Source organism: Battus philenor, unplaced genomic scaffold, assembly GCF_028537555.1.
Source record: "Battus philenor isolate CCGP_79_NKW_IND1 unplaced genomic scaffold, ilBatPhil1.0.hap1 SCAF_6, whole genome shotgun sequence".
Taxonomy (NCBI): Eukaryota; Metazoa; Arthropoda; class Insecta; order Lepidoptera; family Papilionidae; genus Battus; species Battus philenor.
The window spans coordinates 15,672,562-15,697,080 of record NW_027181726.1 but is presented as its reverse complement, the minus strand read 5'-3'; the positions used below and the strand labels follow the sequence as shown (position 1 = coordinate 15,697,080).

General features: G+C 33.6%; 1 protein-coding gene across 1 annotated transcript in view; it reads left to right on the top strand.

Annotated features, from left to right (window-relative positions):
* mmd (mind-meld) overlaps positions 1–24,519 on the top strand; it is a 514,304-nt gene that overhangs the window by 222,130 nt on the left and 267,655 nt on the right. The window contains exon 3 of the mRNA XM_068773325.1: positions 10,038–10,088. Coding sequence (XP_068629426.1) covers positions 10,038–10,088 — 51 coding nt within the window. The remainder of the gene's footprint in view (positions 1–10,037; positions 10,089–24,519) is intronic.

Here is a 24,519-nt window from a genome sequence, read left to right as displayed (position 1 = left end):
AACAATGCGAATCACACAACTGCCACCGCCAAATTACTCAACACATGTTTCACCCCTCCACGGGGCATGTGTTTGGCACTAATCACATCAGCGGGCTAGCGGACGGTGCACTTTGTTGCACGACAACCACTGCATGTGGGTAAGTGGCTAAATATTGGTCCTTTTCTTACTTAGGATGGACTTATGCAAGGTAACGCCTGATTCCATTAAATAATAATTTTGAAAAAAAATTGTTTATTATCATTACGTAATTTATTATTAGTGAAACCATTGATATTTAGCTAGGGTGTACGATACAATTATTAATAGTAAATGACCTGTAAAAAACTATTACACTTGTTACCATTCTGCGTAAGCACTGGATCTGCACAAATTCGTTTCAAAATGTATACGGTCGACTGTTACGAAAATTTTTCATATTTTTACGTCTGTTTTTGCTTAATAACACGACTGTACAGAGACATGTGGGAATGTTTTGTAAAAACATATATAATGAGAACATAACCTTTAAACAAAGACAAAACAAAGGGCCCCGGTGTACAAGATACCGAAATCAGATATTGTACGTGCCGTACCACGTCTGTATTGTTGACGATGTATAAATAAAGATATATTCGGGTTCATCGTAAATCCCGCGTCATTGAAACTGTACCGACAAATTTTCCATTTCATCTGTACAAGGATCACTCGAACAATTCCCTAACATCGATTCACATTCGAAGGACCTCGGGGGTAATAAATAAAAAAATCGAAACGTATCCTTTATAACATACGTTATTTATCCCGGAGTTTTACATAAATGTCTGAGTATTATAAGAGAGAGAAATTTATACAAAACCATGTCTAAGTAGATTCATTTCTTTTCTTTTAAGAATTTCTAAAATAAAATTAGTCCGAGTTATATGAGGTATATGCCAGTGTAAGACCATCAAAATCGGTACAGCTATTTCAGAGATTAGCCGGAACAAACATACATACCGATATACGAATATATGAAAATGGTATATATACCATATTTATTCATATGTATATAAATACATGTACAAATAGTCTAGTATATATTTACACATCGATATAAGTAGGATAATGATAACTGAAACTTTTTACTGAAATAATATTACACTCTAGAGTTCGAACATTACAGATAATAATTATAATATTTAATATATATACATAAAGTATAAGTACTTATGTGGGCCAATATATAGATGTAAAATTAAATATATTTAATTATAACCATTCACGCTGAATGTACAAAATACGAAACGTAAACTAAAAAATTACTTTTAGATAATGTCATTGTAAATTTTATTTTACATATATATATATATATCAATAATCCATTACCTAAATATTGATGAAACATGACGACACGGTAAACTTATCCACTATCGGAATATCCGTTTATTAATAAAGTCATTTAACAACGTTTTCAAAGCCTAATTGAGTACGTAAATAATTAACACGTGAGCCGGGATAACACCTAATAAACTAACACTAATCGTCGCTCGTATGGTGCGATGAAACTACAGTTAATTATTAAAACAAACTGCGTAATTTCGTGTAGCGATCCACCGCAAATTCCGTAGAGCTACGTAGCACTATCGCTACGAGCACGTAGCAGCGCCGAGTCACGTGCAACACGTGCTGTTGTCACGTGACATACGGCCGCGAATGACGCCGGGTAAGGCCGGAAGGCGTCACATGCGGTTCCAAATTACTCTCGCATTTGGTTGTGGTAATTGCATCCGGAATGCAGAGAATAACTCGTAAACCGTAGCGCCGTTGTGTCTTCAGTTGAATAGTCGGATATTTTGCAATCTTATATAAAGTGTCTCGTTTAAAATTAATACAGACTATTATATAAATAATAATATAATGGTAAATAAAAATATAATTATAATAATAACAAATTTTATTTCAGAATCTAGTGACTCCATGGAGTAAGTTAGTAACAAAATTTACTTAAAGGCTATATTAGTTTTGGATTAGTATGTCATACAATTTAACTGTGACACTAATTTCAAAAAATTCACTTAATATAAAAGCTTACTTAAGATTTATTTATATATGTATTCATAAGTAAACATTAAATTACGTAATTTCGAGTTGAATAATATGGCATCTGTATCTTCATTAAAGCGAAATCCCCATCGTAAAATAAATCATAATAAAGGATTATTTTCGCCCAAAATTGGACGAAATTATGAAAAATTATGTCCAACGTACTCCGGGTAGGGACGGTACGAATCATTTTGCGTAATAAATGTTGATGCACGATTTGGTAAGGATTGGTTCAATACGAATCCCATTCAACTTGATCAGGCGAAGCTCTATGAAATTTTTTCCTATTTTTATTCATTTCATTACTTCTATTGTTTTCGGTATAGATATTTTTTTCTTTGATTACACTTATACTGGTTATTGTATATTTCTCCATATTGTTTTTTTATTGATCTTCAGGCTTTGCTTGATCTTAGTTATCTTTTCAGTCTATAGGCGCACACTGTAAAACAAAAGCCTCTTCCAAATATATCTATGAGGTGATTTACCATAAAAACCAGGTTGACATATGGGATGGCGATTGCAATATGGTGTTATCTTACTTCTTGCAAAGTGCGGCTAGCAACTGAAACGACGAAATACTAACACAAAATTAAAAAATACCTTCTAAGACAATGTATAGGACAGTAAGTTACACAAGACTGTTATTTATAAATAAATAAACACATTATTTATAAACATTGAGATAAGATATAAAGGTAAACAGATAAGCATTTCAAATATACACGAAAAAAAATGGAATTAATAAAAAAAAATATTTAATTAACACACAAAAGTTATTTAATGGAATCAGGCGTTATTTTACGGAAGTCCATCCTAAGTAAGAAAAGGACCAATATTTAGCCACTTCCGCATATGCAGTGGTAGTCGTGCAACAAAGTGCACCGCCCGCCAGCCCGCCGATAAATGCGCATGCGGAAAACAATGCGAACTACACAACTGCCACCGTTAAATCACTCAACACGTGTTTCACCCCTCCACGGGGCATCTTCAGGAGTTATTTTATACCTATTAGTGCCCGCTTTAGCACTCTGTGTTTGGCTGACGGGCGGTGTATTTTGTTACACGACTACCACTGCATGTGCGGAAGTGGCTAAATATTGGTCCTTTTCTTACGCAAAAGTTCTTTATTTTTAATTTACATCGCAGTATCAACCTTTATACGCTTACTACATGGCATAGGTCTCCCTTAATCTATGAAGATAGAAGATATACCATAATAGCAGGTTGAAGACCGCAGTGTGGTATTATGGTACGCAAAGAACTCTGCACCCTATCTTATGGTAACTTGTTTGGGAGCAATGATAATCATATATAATTATTTCACTAAGTGTGAATTATATAAGATTGTATCGCGGGAATCGAATCCGCAACTCACGTTCCCACTGTTCAAATGTACAAAACCTTAAATTAAAATATCTCTACAAATAAAAATAAGAACAGTAATAAAATAAAATAACTACATATAATATTAATATCATTTAAGTTACAAAACTTAGTAAATCAATTATTCAATTAGAAATAGAATGAGAGGCTTTCGAAAGATTTTATAATATTAAATAAAATCTTATGAAAGCCTCGCGTAATAAGAAACTAACAAATTGTTATAACTGGCTTAATTACATCTCCATTAATAACTTGTTAACATTTCAGAACCTATTTTCTCTCTACAATTAACTTCTAAATACGACATCGATTCGTTTTAATTAGAAACACGCTGCGAAGACGGCAGAAAAAAAAGGGCTTCTAAATGAGGACGCCGTTCTCTTGCCGGGAAATATTTATTTAAAAAAAAAGAAAACTGTCAGCTAAATTTTATCCTTGCAAAACACGAGTGTTTTGTGATTTTAAGTTTACCTTGATCTCAACTAGGATGTTATATGAACTGTATTTTCATGTGTATTAAATGTCAAATATATTAACCTAATAAATAAACAATAAAAAATATCAAATTGCGTTCTTCCTCTAATTATTTTTTTAGCAGATAGACGCCCCCTGTAAGGTATTGACCTCCCCCAAACATATACATATATATATAAATTTATAAATATATAGTTAGCCTTTGCAACAGCCGGATTCATGGAATATTCCACTCAATAGCAGGTTGCGAATTCGATTCCCAGTAAATTACACTTAATAAGGTAATATCGTCTAAGCTTGTTTTTGAGGAAAACAGTGACATATAAGGTACTATTTAGACCGTGTTTCCCAACGTGGAACCCACTTCCCACAGGGGGGCAATTCCATAGATGAGTCGACACGAGTTTAATCCTTTCGCTTTTATATAAAAATTATGTATGTTACATAGGGGGCGCAAAAAAATTTAGAAAGGCTATAAAAGATTGAAAAATACTGATTTGGACCCTCGAATTGCGATCCCGAACATATTTCAGAAAAGATTCATGTCCCAGCAGTGGGTTCACAAGATTAACATAACAAGAAATTTGGCCTATGAGCAAAATTTCGAAAGATTTGTGATATCTATAAATTTACATAATGCCCACATAGTAAACCATGGCCTGTACTGTGAGAAGAATTATTCCAGCTGTGGGAAGATAAATAATCTATGGTCTATATTGAATACAAACATCGTAAGTATTTGAGCAAAACCATAATTAATATGTGACAATTAATAATCCACATAAGGCTTACAAGGTAGACTATAGCCCCTACATTCATTGAGGTCGTGGTCGTGGTCACTTACAACCTGTCTCATGAAAAGGCTCTAAGTCAACCAGAGAGTAATGGAGAGAGCTATGCTTGGAGTTAGGCTGTGAGATTTAATCAAAAATGAGAAGATCCGCAGCAGAACAAAATCAAGAAATAAGCATCATCATAACTCAAAGAATAGGTGGTCTGAAATGACAATGGGCGGGACACATCACTCGCGCACTGATGGTCTTTAAGACCGAAAGACCGAAGGTTCTCGAGTGGCGACCACGAACCGGTAGACGCGACGTGGGTAGGTCCTAGGTGATACGACGACATAGAAATTCGCTGGTTGCGGGCGGCGCAATATCAGAGAACCTAACAAGGTGAGGAATAAGGCATATGAATATAAATACTCAACACATGTGATTTCAAATTAACATTAACTCAACACGTGTTTCACCCCTCCACGGAGCATCTTCAGGAGTTATGTTACACTGATTAGTGCCTATATTATGATTATGATTAATGCCTATATTAGTGATTTATATAAGATTGTATCCCGGGCATCGAAATACCTACGATCAAGTTTCACTCCTTACCCCAAAGCATTTTATAACTAAACATTGCTCGTCTAAATACGAAAAACAGAGTAATATATAGAAGAAGCAAATGTACATTTTAAAAAGAAAACATTACAGCCAGTTAAGACATTACCGTCGGCCCCGGCAAGTAAATATAGCGTTATTACATTTCGTAAGCGAACGGCTTTAACATGAACAAGATAAACTGGCAAAGGGAAAGAAATTCGCGGTAACAAGTAAATTGAACCTCTGTCCTTCAACCTTTGCTTTTAAATTAAGATTTCTCTTTGACGTTGCTGTTAGATGCCGAACGAGCGAAATAATGTTTTTCTTAATTTATTGAAACGAGTGCAAGTTACAAGCGATTTGCCGGAATACAGCATGATCATAGAAAATCTATAAAAAAGGCATCGTTCCTATTGGAAGTATTTACGAACGTCTCATCATGCCCAAGGCGTGATATCTTTTATGAAGTCATTTGCAATATAGGAACCCTTAGTATGCAAAAGTTTATTGACAATTTTTTTTAAATCCAAACAATGAAGAAAGTTTTCTTGTATAAAAACGAATAAACTTTCATATAAAGATTGACTATTTTCATTTCCACTTTAATTAGAAGTTAAATGCAGTTGAAGAAAAATCAAATCGTTTTCCAAAATCGCTAGACGCTTATGAATTGCGTCGTGTTATTTGTCAAGCAAACTCAAGACAGGCTCTCTCATTGTACCGTAAAAGCTAATGGCCGCGTTTTCAGTATCATATTGTTTTAAGGCTCAACCGTTACTGCGTTGTTATTATGTGTTATGCGCGTTTCATATCGAATAAAAATTGGGTAGGGCAGTAAACATGTTGGCGTAGTCGAATGGGTCCGAATAGGTAGTTACAAGTTTCGAATCTGTAATTCTAAAGCATATATAATTTATTTCTATTCTATTAAAAGGATATTTAATTATCATTAGTAGACATTTTGATTTAAAAAAATATCTAAAAGTTTTTGTTGGGCTTTATTTTATTGCCTGTAATTCTTGTAAAAAAAAATCATGTCAACAGATAAACAAAGTTTTCCATCACTTACGCTCATAAATAATATCTATAGTATTTCTCGATTTAAATAATTTTGATTTACAAATTAATGTTGATATCTGCTCTATGTTTATTATTGTTTTATTTTTTCAAATCGCATTTTTATGGCCCCGTTTTTGATGCCTCACGTTCAACCCCTATTATGAGGGAACATGGTCCTTATTTAAATTACATTTTTATCTTTAGCTTGCTAAGGTTGTTAAAAGATGCTGGATGCAGGTAGTTTTCAACTGGTTCTATTGGAAATTTCAGGAGAGGCCTATGATTCGTAGCGGACGACTTACAGCTGAAATGATTGTTATGAGATAACCTGTTTGTGGAAACTATGTTATATTTTATTATGATCCTGATTTTGATACCTGACGTTCAACTCTTATCATGGGTGGACATGGTCCTTATTTACATGATTATATTTTCAATTTGTTTTTATTTCCATACTCCGCTTTCGTCGTTGTCTCTCATTCTTTCCTCTAAGTTTCTTTACAATATCTTTCATTTCTTTCATACTTTCCATCCATACATCGCCTCACTTCCTTCGCCCTTTCTGCAGTATTTTAGAATTTTACATTCAAATCATATTATACATTACATAATACAAACAATTTTGTTTGATAGTATGCGTGCACACTGCTGTGTATGTTCCAGAAAGTCGAGGAGGAATAGCAAACGATACAATACATTGTATTATAATACATCTATTTCATAATAATTCAGGTTTTGTTAATGAAAGTTCTAATAATAAGGTTTAAATATGGGCTATGGATACTTTTGTATATATACCGTTACCTTGGTAAATAAGATAAATGTACATTGTTTTTTTTATTCGTTAGTACATATATTCTTCGTTGAACCATTTACATTAGTTTTTGTACATCAAAAGAAGAATGCGAGAAATGAAAAACTTCACAGAAACTAGAACTAAGTACATACAACATATAATACAACCTTCAATTTAAAATAAGGCTACGAAGGTTTCAAACGCTTTCCGATCTGTAAAGAACCCACGTCAAACTGAATTGACTTTTGTTTTTCACATATATATAGAATTCAAAGCAATTCATACTAAGCTTTGTTATCCCTTAAGTTTTTTATATTGTAACTAGCTGATCCCTAAAACGTTGTTTTGCAAAAAATTAAAGTTTTTAATTAACAAATAAAAAAAGCGTTGATCGTAGAGGGGTGAAAATTTAGGGTTGTATGTATTTTTGTATGCTGTATCATAAAAAAATAAAAACAGTAAGTTTTGACTTAAAAATAATAAAAAATTAGGGATGCACCACCCTTAACATTTATGGGGATGAAAAATAGATGTCGTCCGATTTTCCGCCCGGGCCGATGTGGGCGCCAAGATTCACGAAAATCGGTACAGCCGATTCGTAGGAGTTCAATCACGCACACCGTGATACGAGGATTTTATATATTAAAGAATTTTTTTACATTTTTTTCATATTTTACATATTTTGACTCTGTGTTTGGCCTTTGGTGTAACAATACTCCTGAGGATGTCACGAGGGGTGAAACACGTGTTGAGTGATTTAACGGTGGCAGTTCTGTAATTCGCATTGCTTGCCACATGCGCATTTATCAGCGGGCTGGCGTGCGGTGCACTTTATTGCACAACTACCACTGCATGTGCGGAAGTGGCTAAATATTGGTCCTTTTCTTACTTACATATTTTTGTTTATGAAAGTCAAATTTTAGTAAAATTATATATGTATATGCTTGAAGTTTCGTTGCAATATCGAAAAAAAAATTAAAAAATGAGAAGATCCATAAAAGATTGTCGGTCTGAAGCGGCATCGGGCGGGGAAAATCGCTAATTAAAAACTGATGGCGGATGGGTCCGAAAGGTTCTAGAATGGCAACACAAGCCAGTAGACCCGGAGTAGGTAGACCCCCCACTAGGTAGACCCCCACTAGGTAGACCCCCACTAGGTAGACCCCCACTAGGTAGACCCCCCACTAGGTAGACCGATGACATAGTTAAAGTTGCGAAAAGTCGCTGGAAGCGCAAGATCGGTAATTGTGAATATCTTTATATACAACCAGTCTATGTTTCGAAGAATCTTGTATAACCAGAGTGTTTTTGGTCTCCTCGGTATCTTGTCTTCTTCTTTAGTCTGTTTTTCATTGCTGAAAGTCGCATCCTTCCTGGAAATCCTCAAAGGATTCACTGAATTTTTCGTTATTACGAGTCTATGAAACACCAATACGTTTATGCTTTGTGGGTATTTATGGGCTGAATAAGAGAAGTACGTTGCAGACACAGTAATAAAAAATGGTGTAAATATAGATACATAGTAAAAAAAGGACCAATATTTAGCCACTTCCGCACATGCACTTTGTTGCACGACTACCACTACATGTGCAGAAGTAGCTAAATATTGGTTCTCTTCTTACTTAGGATGGACTTCCGCAAAATAACGCCTGATTACATTAAATATAGATACATAACACCTGTAATATTCATGTAACCTCTATTTAATTAATCAATAAAAAATATCATGTCTGATAACAATAGAATGAACGACTCACAATAGTTCGTTAATATATAAACACAGGAGTGTTATGGATGATCTATTTTTCTCTATTTCTCTTTAAAACGTTTTAAACTTTCCGCCGATATAACTTGGCGAGGTTTTCCCTTTGTCAAGGTGCACGAAGTCAAAATTAATTTAAATTAAACTCCCCAAAGTGAATTTATTAAAGTCCAAAGTTTTATTAAATTAAACTCATTTCAATTACGATTCGAACTCTCTTTACTAACAAACTCAACTCCTGTTGTTCTGGTCGGAGCGATGAAAAACTTGAACATTTTCGGTGCGTTTGTTTTAAGGCTGTTTATTTGTGTACTAATAAAATTTTAATGATTTATATTTAACGGTTGAATAAAGTTTTATTCATGTCAGTAAAGACTTCAGTATTGAATGGTCTTGGGCTACCTGCATCCAGAGAGTTCCTGCTACCTTGGTTACTTCCTCAATCTACCTGGCGTTGGGGAGACGGCGCTACCCACGCTGCGTCTACCGACTCAGGTTGCCAATCTAGAACCTTCCTGCCTGTAATTTTTTTTAATTTGCCCCATCTATTGAGAGCCTCTCGTACCCTCTATCTGGTGTGGGACCGGGACTTCTACACATATATTTAATTTTTTCACAACCCTTTTTATTTTCTCTCCCTTCATTTATGCATCTTATGATCTTCCGTTCGGTATTCATTCCACATTTCTTCTTTCGTTCTTTTTTGTTCTATGACCTTCCATTCCTCTCTCATTATACTTTAACATTTTCTTTATTCTATTTCTGTTTATTTTACCTTTATTTCACATTAGTTTTATGAATTTTATTTATTTACAATTTTATTAAACTTACTTAACTTTTGTTTTTATAAATTGCTTTGGTAATTATTACTGTACAGAATGAGAGGAAGTCATCCTTTGTTGTTTCTTCTCTTATCAGGGAGGCTATTGATTCCTCCCTGATTTCTGCCTGTTACTTCAAACAAGCAATTCTTCTAGCTAGGTCGGTTATCTTGGTTATATAGATGTGAATTATGAAAACAGAATAATAATGTTCAGGTTATGTTAATAAAAGTAACAAGGAAAATAAATTAGTACGTTTTCTTGGTAACTAACAGCGTTCGTTTCTATTGTTACAGAAGCTGATTATACACTGGATGACTCATTTTGGAATGAAGAAAGCCCAGTTGGTAAGTAAATTATGAGTGAAATTTTAATTTACACGCACACATGTGTGTGTATATATATATGAATTTTTCATCTACAAATGTATTGAGGTTTTGAAAAAAATTACGTCTCTGTTGTGGACTCCTTGCAGATCAGTGTCCGCTAGGAACTCTGGCAGCTTAAATAATTTCTATTAAATAGAGCCTTTTATGGCATCTTTCTCAACACACACACGTTTATATGTATATATATATACATATACATATTATATTTAAATGTATGTACATATATATATATATGTATACATACATGTATATGTATATATATATATATATACATATATATATGTGTGTGTACATATGTATATATACATTTAATTAAAAATGACGGATCAAAAAATGAATCCATAAAAATTAATTTTTGACACATAGGGTACTAAAGAACCATATTTTTTAAGAAAATAAATAAACTTATTACAATTAACACTAAACTTACATATAATTATATATTATAAAATTTTTTATCGGGTAATTTAATTACATAATAGGTATAGGGATATTACCATCTTTCAGTAAGTAACAACTGATAGGTTATATAGGTTCTAGATAAGGGTTGATTTTTTTTAATTTTTTGTATATCGTTAACTTTCAGCCCATAGACACCTACTGCAAGGTGTACGTATTTATGGGATGATATACCATTATCGTGGCATGGCAGGCTATATTAAAATTATTAACATTTAAACTACAAAATTATAAAGAGTTAAAATAAAACTCTGTATCATCTACTTTCAGATTCTTTATACTATATATTTTAAATAAAGATTCTAAATATATAGATATTGAAAGATTATCATTGAAACAGTGATAAACGAAAATCAATTCAAATTATAAAATATTAAGTCCAAAGCAAAATTGGCTGCGAAAAGCTAATAATTTTACAAATGGTTCGGCAATATTAGGACAGCTTTTAAGTCTGTATGTAACACAAGTCCGGACATATGTAGAATACTGTAACCATCTGTGGGATAAATCTAAGTACCAGCTCGAGGCTTTGAACTCCATATAGAGACGAGACAAGAGTACAATTGATCAAGATGGTTAAGTGAATGCTACACAGCAGACAAGACGAGATTCACGATATCCGTACACAGTTGAAATTCCTTCCACCCGCAATAGACGTTTTTCTAAGATTATTATAGTGCGAACAGCCAAGGAGATACAACCTACCGTCGTCATTGTTTCCAGAAAATTATAGCTTAGGAACCTTTAAGACAGGTTTCAAATATTTAATGGAATCAGGCGTTATTTTGCGGAAGTCCATTCTAAGTAAGAAAAGAACCTATATTAAGCCACTTCCGCACATGTTACTCTTCAGAATCCATGTTACACCAATTAGTGCCAAACACAGAGTAACTTTGACTTTGACTCTGTGTTCAGCATTAATTGGTGTAACATGGCTCCTGAAGATGCTCCGTGGAGGAGTGAAACACGTGTTGAGCGATTTAACGGTGGCAGTTGTGTAATTCGCATTGTTTGCCGCATGCGCATTTATCAGCGGGCTGGCGGGCGGTACACTTTGTTGCACGACTACCACTGCATGTGCGGAAGTGGCTAAATATTGGTCCTTTTCTTAATAAGGTTTAAAATTGGCTTCTTCAAAGCAAGCATGTACTATCGTAAACCTCATCGCTTAACATCAGATCAGATAGACGTCAAATACTTTGCATATAAAAGATAAAAATATATTGAAGTGCTTTTTTATTAAACAAGGATTTATTCTCCAGGATAAATATTCCAAATTTAAGACTACATTTCGTTCCTCGCTTAGATGCTTTTATTTTAAGTTCAACTACCCGTCAAAAGGTAAACTGACCCCGTAAAGAGGTCTTAAAGTATGAAGCGGGCTGTTAAAACGAGCTTCCGGGATATCCTTCGCAGTATATCAAAACGTACCGGGGAACTGTCGGAAAGTGGAGCCATAACCATACCGGTCGTCAACGTTTTTAATATTCCACCCGTGTTTATGAATGCCGGAATGAAAACTCGAAACTTTTCCCGGAATATTTTCGCTACGATCTCGTAGCAACGTCCCCTGTTCTTTCTCGAAAAGACATTTTTAAGGCTTCATTGACTGTTAAAGTACATATACGGCCCCTTTCAATAAGTATGCATGGTAAAATACAACCTTCTGTCTTTATACGAAGTTATTGCGTTTGGAAAAAAGTTACGAATGCCTATTTCTTCAATCATATATATATGTATATATACGTGGGAGTGTTTATGTATATATATGTATATATATGTATATATATATATATATACATAAACACTACCCCGCCCTGTTTGTGGAATATCACGTAATAATAAATGTAGAAAGTCTTTGTGAGTATTAAACAAAACTTATGAAATGTTAAGGATTTTTCAGCGATATTGACATTGAATTTGTGATGAGCTTTTCTCAGATCAGAGAACTTTTTACACCATCGAAGCTTTAAGCTGAAGAAAGACATTACAGAGGAACTTAATCCCATTATAGTTTATATGAAATTGGTTTATTTTCTTTCTATCGACACGATTACTTTATATGACCATACGTGGACATATAATCATCAAATAAATAACTTGGAGATGCTTTTATTCATATTACTTTTTATTTATAATGAAGGTAGTGTAATTAATGTAATGTAAGTAGTACGTGGTCGCTTAAAAAGGGCCTTATAAGAAGTCTCGCGGTCATCCAGAGAGCAATGGACAGGGAAATGCTCGGATTTTCGCTGCGAGATTGAATTATAAATAAGGTGATCCGTAAAAGAACAATTATCACAGTCGTCTGAAGCAATGGACGGGGAAAGTGTTTTTCTTAAAAAGTCGTGTTTTTAATTGTATGTTAGTGGTGAACATGTTCCAATAGACACGATGTGGGAAGTCCCAGATGTGGACGACATTTGCCAAGTCTTCGAGGTGATCTTTGGAAGGTAACTTATGCCTTCGAGTCATATATAGGCTGCTATGATGATGGTACCTTAAAAGTTGAATGCCAATTTTGGTTGCAAGACAATATAGTATAAAAGAACATCGCATCATTGGTGAACAATATAAAAAGCTGCCCGAGCTTTCTGGATTACTGCCCAATGGTTGTAGGTAAAATAATAAATAGACAAATACTAAGAAATTATACGAAAAAATGTGATATAGATATAAAATAAAAATTATTAAAAAAGATTAGAAATCAAACAATTGTAAAATGTTAAATAAATCCGAAAGAAATGATGAAAAAAGGCGATATATGAAATGTAAAGAAATAAATAAATACGAGAGATGATGAGAGGGAATAAATAAGAATGAGTAAAATATATGAACATAGATATAAGGAGAGTAAGCAAATAAAAGACAACGTGTAATAATAATTATTTTAATATTTATATATAATTATTATATCATCTCTTCATAAAAGCTTTTCCTAAAAGTCGATCATAGAAACAACGGTATAATATTAATGTGCTTGCATACAGCAAACAGTGTAAAAGCTCCCGTGAAAACTTTCAGAAACGAGTTTAGACGAAACGTTGCAACATCAGTTGGTTGTTACGCGAGTTGGAAAAGCTTGGTGCTCTGTGAATTTCGAATCCTATTCAATACTCCAGCCGTTGTAGCTTGATCCGGTGAAACAAGTTTCCGAACTAGTTGCCTACCTGTTCGGTTGGCTTCTGTATCCGCTGGAATATTGTGTTTCATCCTTTATTTCGAATAGGAAGCTCTACCTCTCTCTCTCACACTCTCTTTATATATATATATATTCGTATTTGTAGTGAAGTTTAACAGGGTCGGTAGGCAATGTTAGAGACAACACAAAAATTAAAACGCTTGGATGAAAGATAGGCAGTTTATTTTAAAAGTCATCCGCCTACAACTTCGGACACACCAACGGCGTTATAAATTATTTGTCATGCGAATGAAATAATTTTTACATAAAACTTTCACCGCTCATTTGTACATATTAAAAATTGATTTAAAATTAAAATAAGATAGTTTTTAATTCGATATTCCATCAATCAATCAAGCACTAAAGATTTAATACAAATTCATAAACAACAACACATGTGTCACTTGACGCCGTTCGCCATTATTATATTTGATAATATTTTTCGGCGAGAGACGCGGTTTTGACAACCGCCTTACAAATCATACGCCGCGTGTTCTTAGTTTTTGCGCATGCGTAGACGGATGGATTGACAGATAAGCGAAAGCATTTTGACAACTGTGATTATTTTCCTACATATTATCAACAAATTGATTAAATGCGAGATCGAATTAGAAATGATGAGATCCACAAAAGAACGACGGTCACTGACGTAGCTCGAAGAAGTGCTCTTCTAAAGTAACAGTGGTCACCGCACATCGCTCGTAAAACCCGTGGTCGTTTGGGCCGAAATGTTCTCCAATAGTGACCAAGTGCCGGTAGACGCAATATTTGGGGGAGGCTACCTTAAAGTGGGCGTCCATGCTGAAAAGAAGCAAAATGTAATGCACTACTCATTACTATCTAGCAGTTACATCTATAGTATTCGTTTTAAAAGCCTCTCATTTCCCTATTTTAAATCTATTAAAAGGAATTTTGTTTCGAATAATTTTCAGTACATTTAATTATCGTTCTCTTCTGTCATTCATCACAAGGTGTTTTACTATATCTTCTTTCATTCTATACATTTTCTTGTATGCTCTTTTCTTTTATCCATAATTCTATCACATATCCTTATTTCTGATTTATTCAATATTCACCGTTCAAAGTATGATAATTCCCTCATATACAGAATGATAGATTATAGGTGTAAAAATTTTAATTTCAAGATCAATATTTAAAGTTATTACACTTATATCTAATCACCTTGTAATTAAAGTGATTACTTTAAAATATGAAGCATTTTTATTGGAATGCGACAGACTGATAGCTTGTGCCATTTCTGTATGTAAGGACATATGACATATAATAATTAATCCCTTTCTTAGTTAGGGTGGACTTCCGCAAGGTAACGCCTGAATCTATTAGATATATAATAATTAGTTTTTAAACGGTTTTATTTAGTTTGACCTGTACGAAATTTGTTTATTTGGGTCAAAATTAGAAATTGAAATTTATGCACTTTCCCGTTGTCAGATTGATCTGAAATTTGGTACACACATTTAATTTAGATGAGAATATAATATAATAAAATCAATAACATTATAAATCTAAGATGGTCGCCGATACAAAATGGCGGATTACGTATTTTTCCTTAACCCCCTCAATATGGGTGGGTATCAAATGAAAGGGCTACACTAGTAAAACACGATGATTATGTCAAAATTTAAAATTCAAGATGGACGCCGTTCCAATATGGCGGACTAGGCACATATTTTCCACAACCACCACAATATGGGTATCAAAAAACCGTTTTACTTAAAAGTTTTTTAAATGTATTTATAATATGTATTAATCCGAATTTCCACAATTAATTTTGAAATAGGCTTAAATAAATGTTTATGGCCTAAATAAATATGTTTGGTTTTAAATGACCCTTATATTCATCTTATAAGTTTTTCACATATAACCTTGTATATATTCTATAATTAAAAAAACCATGAGTAATCCTAAATCATCCCTGTCAGTGAAGACACCGTGTCAATATATAAGGATCATTTACCGAGTTCGAAAATTGTCGAAACTTTCATAAAATAGCAGCTACGAAGCGAATACCACACAACTCGTCGAAACAAAGCGATGCCTGAGAACAAGAAAGATTTGTGCGGTGAACATGTTTGATCAAGTTCCGAATCGCTTTGATGTGGTACCGAATTCAGCTGCGGACCGGATATGATGAAACCTCATGAGTGTGGGAGGTCAATTGTCTAATATTTGCATACCGCTACAACCTCGTTGTTTCGGTTGTTCAAAAGCTTTCCAAATTATTTTTTATAAGCGAAATTATTCACCATTTTTTTGCCACATTTGTTGTTCCACTCCTAGGCTGTTCGCACTAAAAAAGTTTTAACAAAACGCTGAGTGCAATTGGAAAGAATTTCAACCATGTATGGATGTTGAGAATTCATACATATTGAAATATTGGCAAATTATTTGATGTAATACCGCTGCACACTCTCCAAAGTGCTATATTATTTACTTAAATTATTATTTAATGAATTATTTACCGTTTCAATGATATTATACACTCTGAAATATCATTAAATTTGACCCCAAGCATGTTGTAATAAATATTTTGATGATCTCTTTATATGTCTTGTAAAATATACAGAAAAAAGTAAGATGCTCCAATAAATGTATTTGTTCAGCTCAAGATAAATACCAGGCTCTCTACAAAATGCCATCAACGAGTTCAAAATTATTTTCACCATCGCCACGAAGACAAAACACAACTTTAAGATACCACTGATTGTATTGAAAGACGATTGAACGCCACGTGGACGATTATTTTGCTTATCATATCAAGTCAAATCAATAACTGAATTCTCCGTTACTAATGCGATGAGAATAGAAAAGGTTTAGATGAAATTGAAATAGATTGTCATTGATTTCGTCAAAGCATTTCAGATGGTAAAAGACTTTGTAAATAAAGAAACATCGAGAAGAAAAAGTTAAAAGTAAAATATCAATAAACGTTAAATAAGCCGTTGTAGCCCAGCGATTGAAGATTGAGACTTGCGATCATAGACCATGGATTCGGTTCTCGGTATAAAATCATATATAATTCACAATTTGTGCAACTGCTCACAACCAAGTTTACAGACGATAGCAGCATACTCTGCGTACTACTATAATACAATACTGCGATGGCCAACCCGCCTGTCAAGCGTGGAGATTTTGGTATATCCCTGATAGATTTCTTTAAAACAGATCCATGCCTTGCAGCGAGCGTCAATAGGTTGAAATGTCACAAAGTTAGATAGCCCTCATTTGGTATTTTGATTGTAAAAAATATACACACACAATATAATATAAAAAAAAATAAACACATACATATATATATTTATAAACACGTTTTTTACGTGAATTACACAAAAATTTGGCGACCCGAAATATAATATATAAGAGGGAAAACGATATATAAGATAGATAGAAATATATATATATATATATATATATATATAATAGGACCCGAATAGGTAAGAAACGTCTCTACAAAATGATGTTTGGTAGAGATATTGGAACAAAATTACATGTTATATTCTCAAGACTGACACAAACTCCAAGTTAGACAGTTCAAGAAAGGCAATCAGGTGCTAGCCAGGTGCTACTAATCTTCTGACCAGCGTTGGGATTTTGGCACTGGGATAGTATCGGCTATCTATTACAACATTGTAAATGAAGGTGGCGCATGGAGGAGGCACATCAACCAGCTGTTGCTGGCGCCTCTGGTACCTTCGTCATGATTGGTCTTGGAAGTCTACTGTATACTTTGTTCTTATAAATGCTGAAAATGTAAACACGCATTTTACTTTAATAAGTGACTTACACAACACTAAACTAAACGATGCCTCTTCCATAGATTTCCAACAAAACCGATTGGAAGCGGTTTCGTTGAAATATCATGAAATAGCATACAAAAATACATACAAACCTAAATTTTCACCCCTCTACGATCAACCCTTATCTTAATTTGTTAATTAAAAACTTTAATTTTTTTTGCAAAACAACGTTTGCGGGATCAGCTAGTATGATATAAAAATGAATGGTTTGAAAAATTATAAATAATATATGCTGTATCATAATAAAATAAAAACCAAAAAAATTGTCTAAAAAATTAAAAATAAAATTTAAGGGTGGATCACCCTTATCACATAGGGGTATGGAAAATAGATAGTAGCCGATTCTCAGACATACTGAATACGCATGTAAAATTTGGTAAAAATCGGTCAAGCCGTTTCGGAGGAGTTCAAGTTCGAACACCGTGACACGAAAATTTTATATATTAGATTGAATGAGCTATACATTCACTCGTTTTAAACTTTTACACCCATTTTAATGACCATGTACATGCAACGAAACCTTAAAATAAACCGTTATAAAGTTTCAATCTAACATGTTTATACAAAAACAATAAATCACGCTAACGTAATTCAGTACAAAGTTTTCGTGTCAACTGAAACTACCTTCAGTAAACTGTATAGGGAATCGATTAAGAGACGCGTCACGTACGGGACACGTGGTGTCACGCCCCGGCCGTTTGAATTTACATGTGGCATGCATTGCTATGCAAATGTTTGTGCTAGAAGGCATTCAGTTGGTTCTGAACGATATCGTATGCTCACACGCTATAAAATAGCCGCAACGGTTCTATCGAATTGACTATAATTTATTTTTACACCAACAGTCTTTTCGATTTTAACAATTCTTGACAATTCTATTTTTGCTTGTTAAATTTCTTCTTAAACTACTGGGATGTCTCTTGTATAAAGTTTGCTGCTGATTTTTAGCTACCCTATTATAATTAAATATTTGTCCGATGTTGACTCTATCGAAATGACTATTATTTATTTTTACACCAACAGTCTTCGATTTCAACAATTCTTGACAATTTTATTTTTGCTTATTAAATGTCTTCTTAAACTACTGGGATGTCTCTTGTATAAAGTTTGCTGCTGATTTTTAGCTACCCTATTATAATTAAATATTTGTCCGATGTTGACTCTATCGAAATGACTATTATTTATTTTTACACCAACAGTCTTCGATTTCAACAATTCTTGACAATTTTATTTTTGCTTATTAAATGTCTTCTTAAACTACTGGGATGTCTCTTGTATAAAGTTTGCTGCTGATTTTTAGCTACCCTATTATAATGAAATATTTGTCCGATGTTGATTCTATCGAAATGACTATTATTTATTTTTACACCAACAGTCTTCGATTTCAACAATTCTTGACAATTTTATTTTTGCTTATTAAATGTCTTCTTAAACTACTGGGATGTCTCTTGTATAAAGTTTGCTGCTGATTTTTAGCTACCCTATTATAATTAAATATTTGTCCGATGTTGACTCTATCGAAATGACTATTATTTATTTTTACACCAAAAGTTTTTGGATTTCAACAATTCTTGGCAATTCTATTTTCGCTTGTTAAATGTCTTCTTATACTACTGGGATGTCTCTTTTATAAAGTTTGCTGCTGATTTTTAACTACTCCATTATAATTAAATATTTGTCCGATGTTGACTCTATCGAAATGACTATTATTTATTTTTACACCAACAGTCTTTTTGATTTCAACAATTCTTGACAATTTTATTTTTGCTTCTTAATAGTCTTCTTATACTACCGGAATGTCTCTTCTATAAAGTTTGCTGCTGATTTTTAACTACCCTATTATAATTAAACATTTGTCCGATGTTGACTCTATCGAAATGACTATTATTTATTTTTACACCAAAAGTTTTTGGATTTCAACAATTCTTGGCAATTCTATTTTCGCTTGTTAAATGTCTTCTTATACTACTGGGATGTCTCTTTTATAAAGTTTGCTGCTGATTTTTAACTACTCCATTATAATTAAATATTTGTCCGATGTTGACTCTATCGAAATGACTATTATTTATTTTTACACCAACAGTCTTTTTGATTTCAACAATTCTTGACAATTCTATTTTTGCTTATTCTATGTCTTATTAAACTATAGCGATATCGCTTCTGGAAGGTTTTATTTTGATTTCTTAACTACCCCTATTATTAATAAATAGTTACTCGAAACAAGAGGTTCCACCTTAACACTGACTCATCACTATATCTATGAAACCATAATATCTAGAGTTTTGAAGTTTGGCACATATATTTTTTCTGCCAGAAAAAAATCTGCTAAGAACGAATTTTATGAAATTTTGTCTACAAAAAGGTTTCCTTTTACGTCTCTTTCAAACTTTTTACGCCTATAATCAATCTTCATTTATAGTTAAGGTAACACCTTAGAAAAAACTAAGGAGACTTAGTTTTCCAACCTAAATTGATAGCTCAATTAGTGATACGATGAACACTCATCATCTTTGTCCACTGCTGGATAAAATTTTTTCCCACAGTTTCCCAACAATACATGCTGGAAGCGTCTTCCATTCAGCATTTTTTGATGAATAAAACCATGTGGTTTTCGAACGTCTCTTCTCAATATCTTCCGCCATCTTTCAATATGCGACACTCCAAACGGAGCTACGTTCAGAAATCCAGAAGCATTGAGTAGAATCCATTTTCTTATTAGTCCTTCTCAAAGCTGGACGACTGATTAAGATTCAATCGTCATTTTGACAACCAAGGCTCTGTAGCGCCCTCTTTATTTAGCATAAACTTGTCAACCTTCGTATTGGTTATTAAATATCTTAAGTTACGTTCAGAAAGCCACTGCAAAAATTCTATCTGAAAAGGTGTATAACCAAAAAGTCGCTTACTCGATTCCATTAATCATTGTAATAAATAGGTTAATTTACCTGATTCTCACTCACTCTATTCATAGAATTGATTAAATCTCTTATTGGAGTGGAGAATGAAAGAGAAATTTGTTCGTGTCATTAGTAAAAACCTGGCTAAGTACACTCTTTCATTACGCCCGACTCTATATAATCCAAAAATACCCGTCGACCTTTTCAACGCGTCTGTACTTATTATGCGTGACGTCATAAATATGAAATTGCCACGTACAGTCGTAGACATTAAAATGTGACTATACGACAAGCGCCCAAGTGGCGTACAGTCGCACTCGTAAAAGTCGAGCGCGTTACGCATGCTCGCTCCTCACGCCTTGTAACTCCGCACGGACGGTAGAGCACGGGGGTCGCTAACCCGTACAATTGTAGCCGAGTGTACCTCTAAACTATGATTATGGAAATTCGAGGCACGTCTTTACGTTTTAAATTTATTCAGCTGCCATTATTTCGGATTATTTATTATCGCGTGTAGGTTTTTCAAATGTTATAGAAATTAATGAACGGTGTCAAACGTGTATTTGACGATCGTAATTCGCAGTTTTTTGAAAATCGAATTACTTTTTGTGGACGTCGATGAAAATATGATTATTAAATGGTTTTATTTAGTTCGACCCTTACGGAATTTTATTTAATTTAAGCACCTTCCCGTTGTCAGATTGATCTGAAATTTTGTACACACATTTAATTTAGATGACAATACAATATAAAAAAATCAATAACATTATAAATCTAAGATGGCCGCCGATACAAAATGGCGGATTACGTATTTTTCCTTAACCCCCTCAATATGAGTATCAAATGAAAGGGCTACACTAGTAAAACACGATGATTATGTCAAAATTTAAAATTCAAGATGGACGCCGTTGCAATATGGCAGACTAGGTATATATTTTGTCACAACCACCACAATATGGGTATCAAAAAACCGTTTAACTTAAAAGTTTTTTAAATGTATTTATTAGAAATAAAAATCAGAATCTAAATGATGACGAAACCAAGCAGGTTTATTTTGTCTTGTCTTCTTGTCTCAGCAGACTGGTTTCGCAAAGAAGTGGCAATGCGCTCATTTTGCATCGCAGTTGGTCTAAATCAAATCAACCCAACTCCTCGAGAAATCCTATCAGATCCTTGATATTGCCAGCGATCTCGGAGAGGCACCTCATCGATCCGAGATAGGTAGACCTGTAGGGTTTTACTCCCGTACACCGAAGTATTACGTGAGCAGCTGTCTCGTCTTCCTCCAGGCATGATCTGCACAAAGGACTGTCTGAAAGCTGCTGCCACCAAACGCAGTCGGGGTCGTGACAGCTGGAACAGGGCGTTAGAGTGCCGGCAGCTTATAGTAGGCATAGCCTCTTTTGCTAGTCGGCACTCTTCATGGCTTGTTCATTGTTCTCTGTGTTGACTCCTTGTACGCTTTGATATTAGAGATCTGGCCTTACCCATTGGTAGGTGAATGGGCTCCGGGCCGTAAACGACCATGTTGGACCCTATGTACTGACTTTACTCACTCCTTCTTCGCAATACAATGTATTCTTCTCTGAAATACGCTCCCTCTCGACATTAGGATGATCAGGTATCGTTGCGCATTTAAAGTGAAGGTTCGAAAGTTCTGTTATTTTACAAGTTGACGGAATTATCATGACAATTGGATTTTATTATATTTATATTTATCTTTTATGATATTAACTTGTTTCACTTAATTCTCTTAATTTATATCTGCGCCGCCTACCAGTTAACTGGTAGACAATGCCTTCGGCATTAAGTTCACCATTTTACTAGAAATATATGAAAAAAAAGTGTTTTAAATAAATAAATGAGTCACGTATCGCGCTCAAGAAAGATGATGTTGGAACGTTAAGACCCAAAATTTAAAGCACACCAAACTGCAATTAAATTGTAATATATACATCACCATTTTCATAATTTGCTTTAATGTTACAGAATTAATAAAAAAGGCTCCACGGCGGTACTTAAAAGAGCTGTCGTTAAAACTTAGGAGCTTTCGAATAAAGCCTTCACCACACTCTTAGTTCTTAAAAGTTTCTATGAACTATTTCACATTGAAATGTTATCTACAAAACTGATATGGACAAAGATTGATGTGCCAAATCACATGCCGGTATTCTCATAATTCTAACGTTAAAAACGTAAGAAACTAGTTAATTGCGTTAGATAATGTGAGAAAAAATAGATTAATTTTAAGTTACACACCTATATGCAAGTTATTAAGAGACCTACAGTACATAAATGTGCCAAAAATGGGGGTTTTTTTATCAATTACAATAACAATGAAAACTGTGGAGTATCTTTAATTATATATTTTTTTGCAACTTAATAAAATATCTGATGTTAAAATTGCGACTCTATTCCTTCCTAATCTATGCGTTATATTAAAACGTAAGATGAATTCAAATGAAGAAAACCTATAAAACAATAATAATAACTTTTGTCGTTAAAACACAAACTTATTCCCCTAGAGATTTGACGCCGACGGTCTTGATTTTCACGGATATCTCAATTTTCGATTCCCTCCATGTATAATAAACTTTAATTTAAGATAACATAGTTGGCGCGATGATCACAGGGGGAGGTTAACCCGTCGGTGCGATTACACGGCGTTAAAAGTGCGGTTTCGCTGCGTTATCGTTGCGGTTTCGTAGCGTTAACTGTGCGGTTTCATTGCGTTACCGCTGGGAATATATTACCGACGAACAAGGTAAACGATTTAATAACTACATAAGATAATTCTTTTATATTATATTTTAATATATTTTAACATTTTGTCGAATATATACTACGAACTAATCAACGAAGGTATTAGATCTAAATTCATAGTTAATTTGGGTGTGGAGCTGGTAGCAAAAGGTATAGAAGAAATATCTCTATATAACCTGCTAGAAGAATTATGAGTTTCAACGTAGATATATTTAATGTAATTAAAACCTCGTATGCTAATTCAAATATTGCGTTAAACAATGCAACTACCTAACTGCCGAGCGGCTACTCTTTTAAATGGCTGTAACTCAAAAACTATTTAAGATATCGATTCAAAATTTTAGTATGTTATTTTTAAAGGTATAACCTATCGAAATATGAAAATAAAAAAAAATCGTTTTTTTTGAAAATTTCACACTAGGTGTGCCCCTTAAACAATGTGAATTGATTTTGTAACAAATTGCAAAAATTTACAAACGGATTTAAGTAGATTTTACAATTTAAATATGTTTCATATATTATAGAAGTTTTTTAATTTTTATGTGACATTTTTTTATTGTAGTATCTACTCCATACCAGCGACTATCCGTTAAATCATATTTTAAAATTCTTCTTCGGAAATATATTAGTTTATTATGATCGTGAAGTGAAAAATAATATGTGTAAAAAAAAATTAATACCAACCATTTTTTCATCGCCGAAACCAAAATGTCGAGAGACAGGTACGTTTAAATTTTTTTTTACGATTGCAAATTCACAAGGGCTCACCGGGATTACGGAATATAAGTTTTATATTAGCGTATTAAATTTTTTTATTCTGCCAATTCATCAGCGGGGACGTTGAAATGTTTTTGCGGCCACGTCTGGACGCACGCAGAAGTTAATCAGGTGGAGTTTCCCCAAGTTTTATTTTTATGATTACTTAGGCCCTTTTATTACTGGAACACGAATGGGCGAGTAATTTGAATTCAAAAGAAAGAATTCTCCCGAGATCTCTATTGAATTTCCAATAGCTTTGCTCTGAATTTATGAGACTCGTTAGAGTAGAAGCGCAGCGATGACTCTAATCATTTTCAACGTTCACTTTTTTTTATTTCACTCGCTAATAATGACAGATAATAAAACAACCAGCATTTCGGTGGTTCAACACAATATTAAATTGGTATAAAAACTCGTCTAAAATAGTTCATTGGACTCTTCACATATCAGAGAGCATTTGGAAAGTTACACTTTAAGTTGAAGGATGCTTTATAAGGCTTCTATCAAGTTGG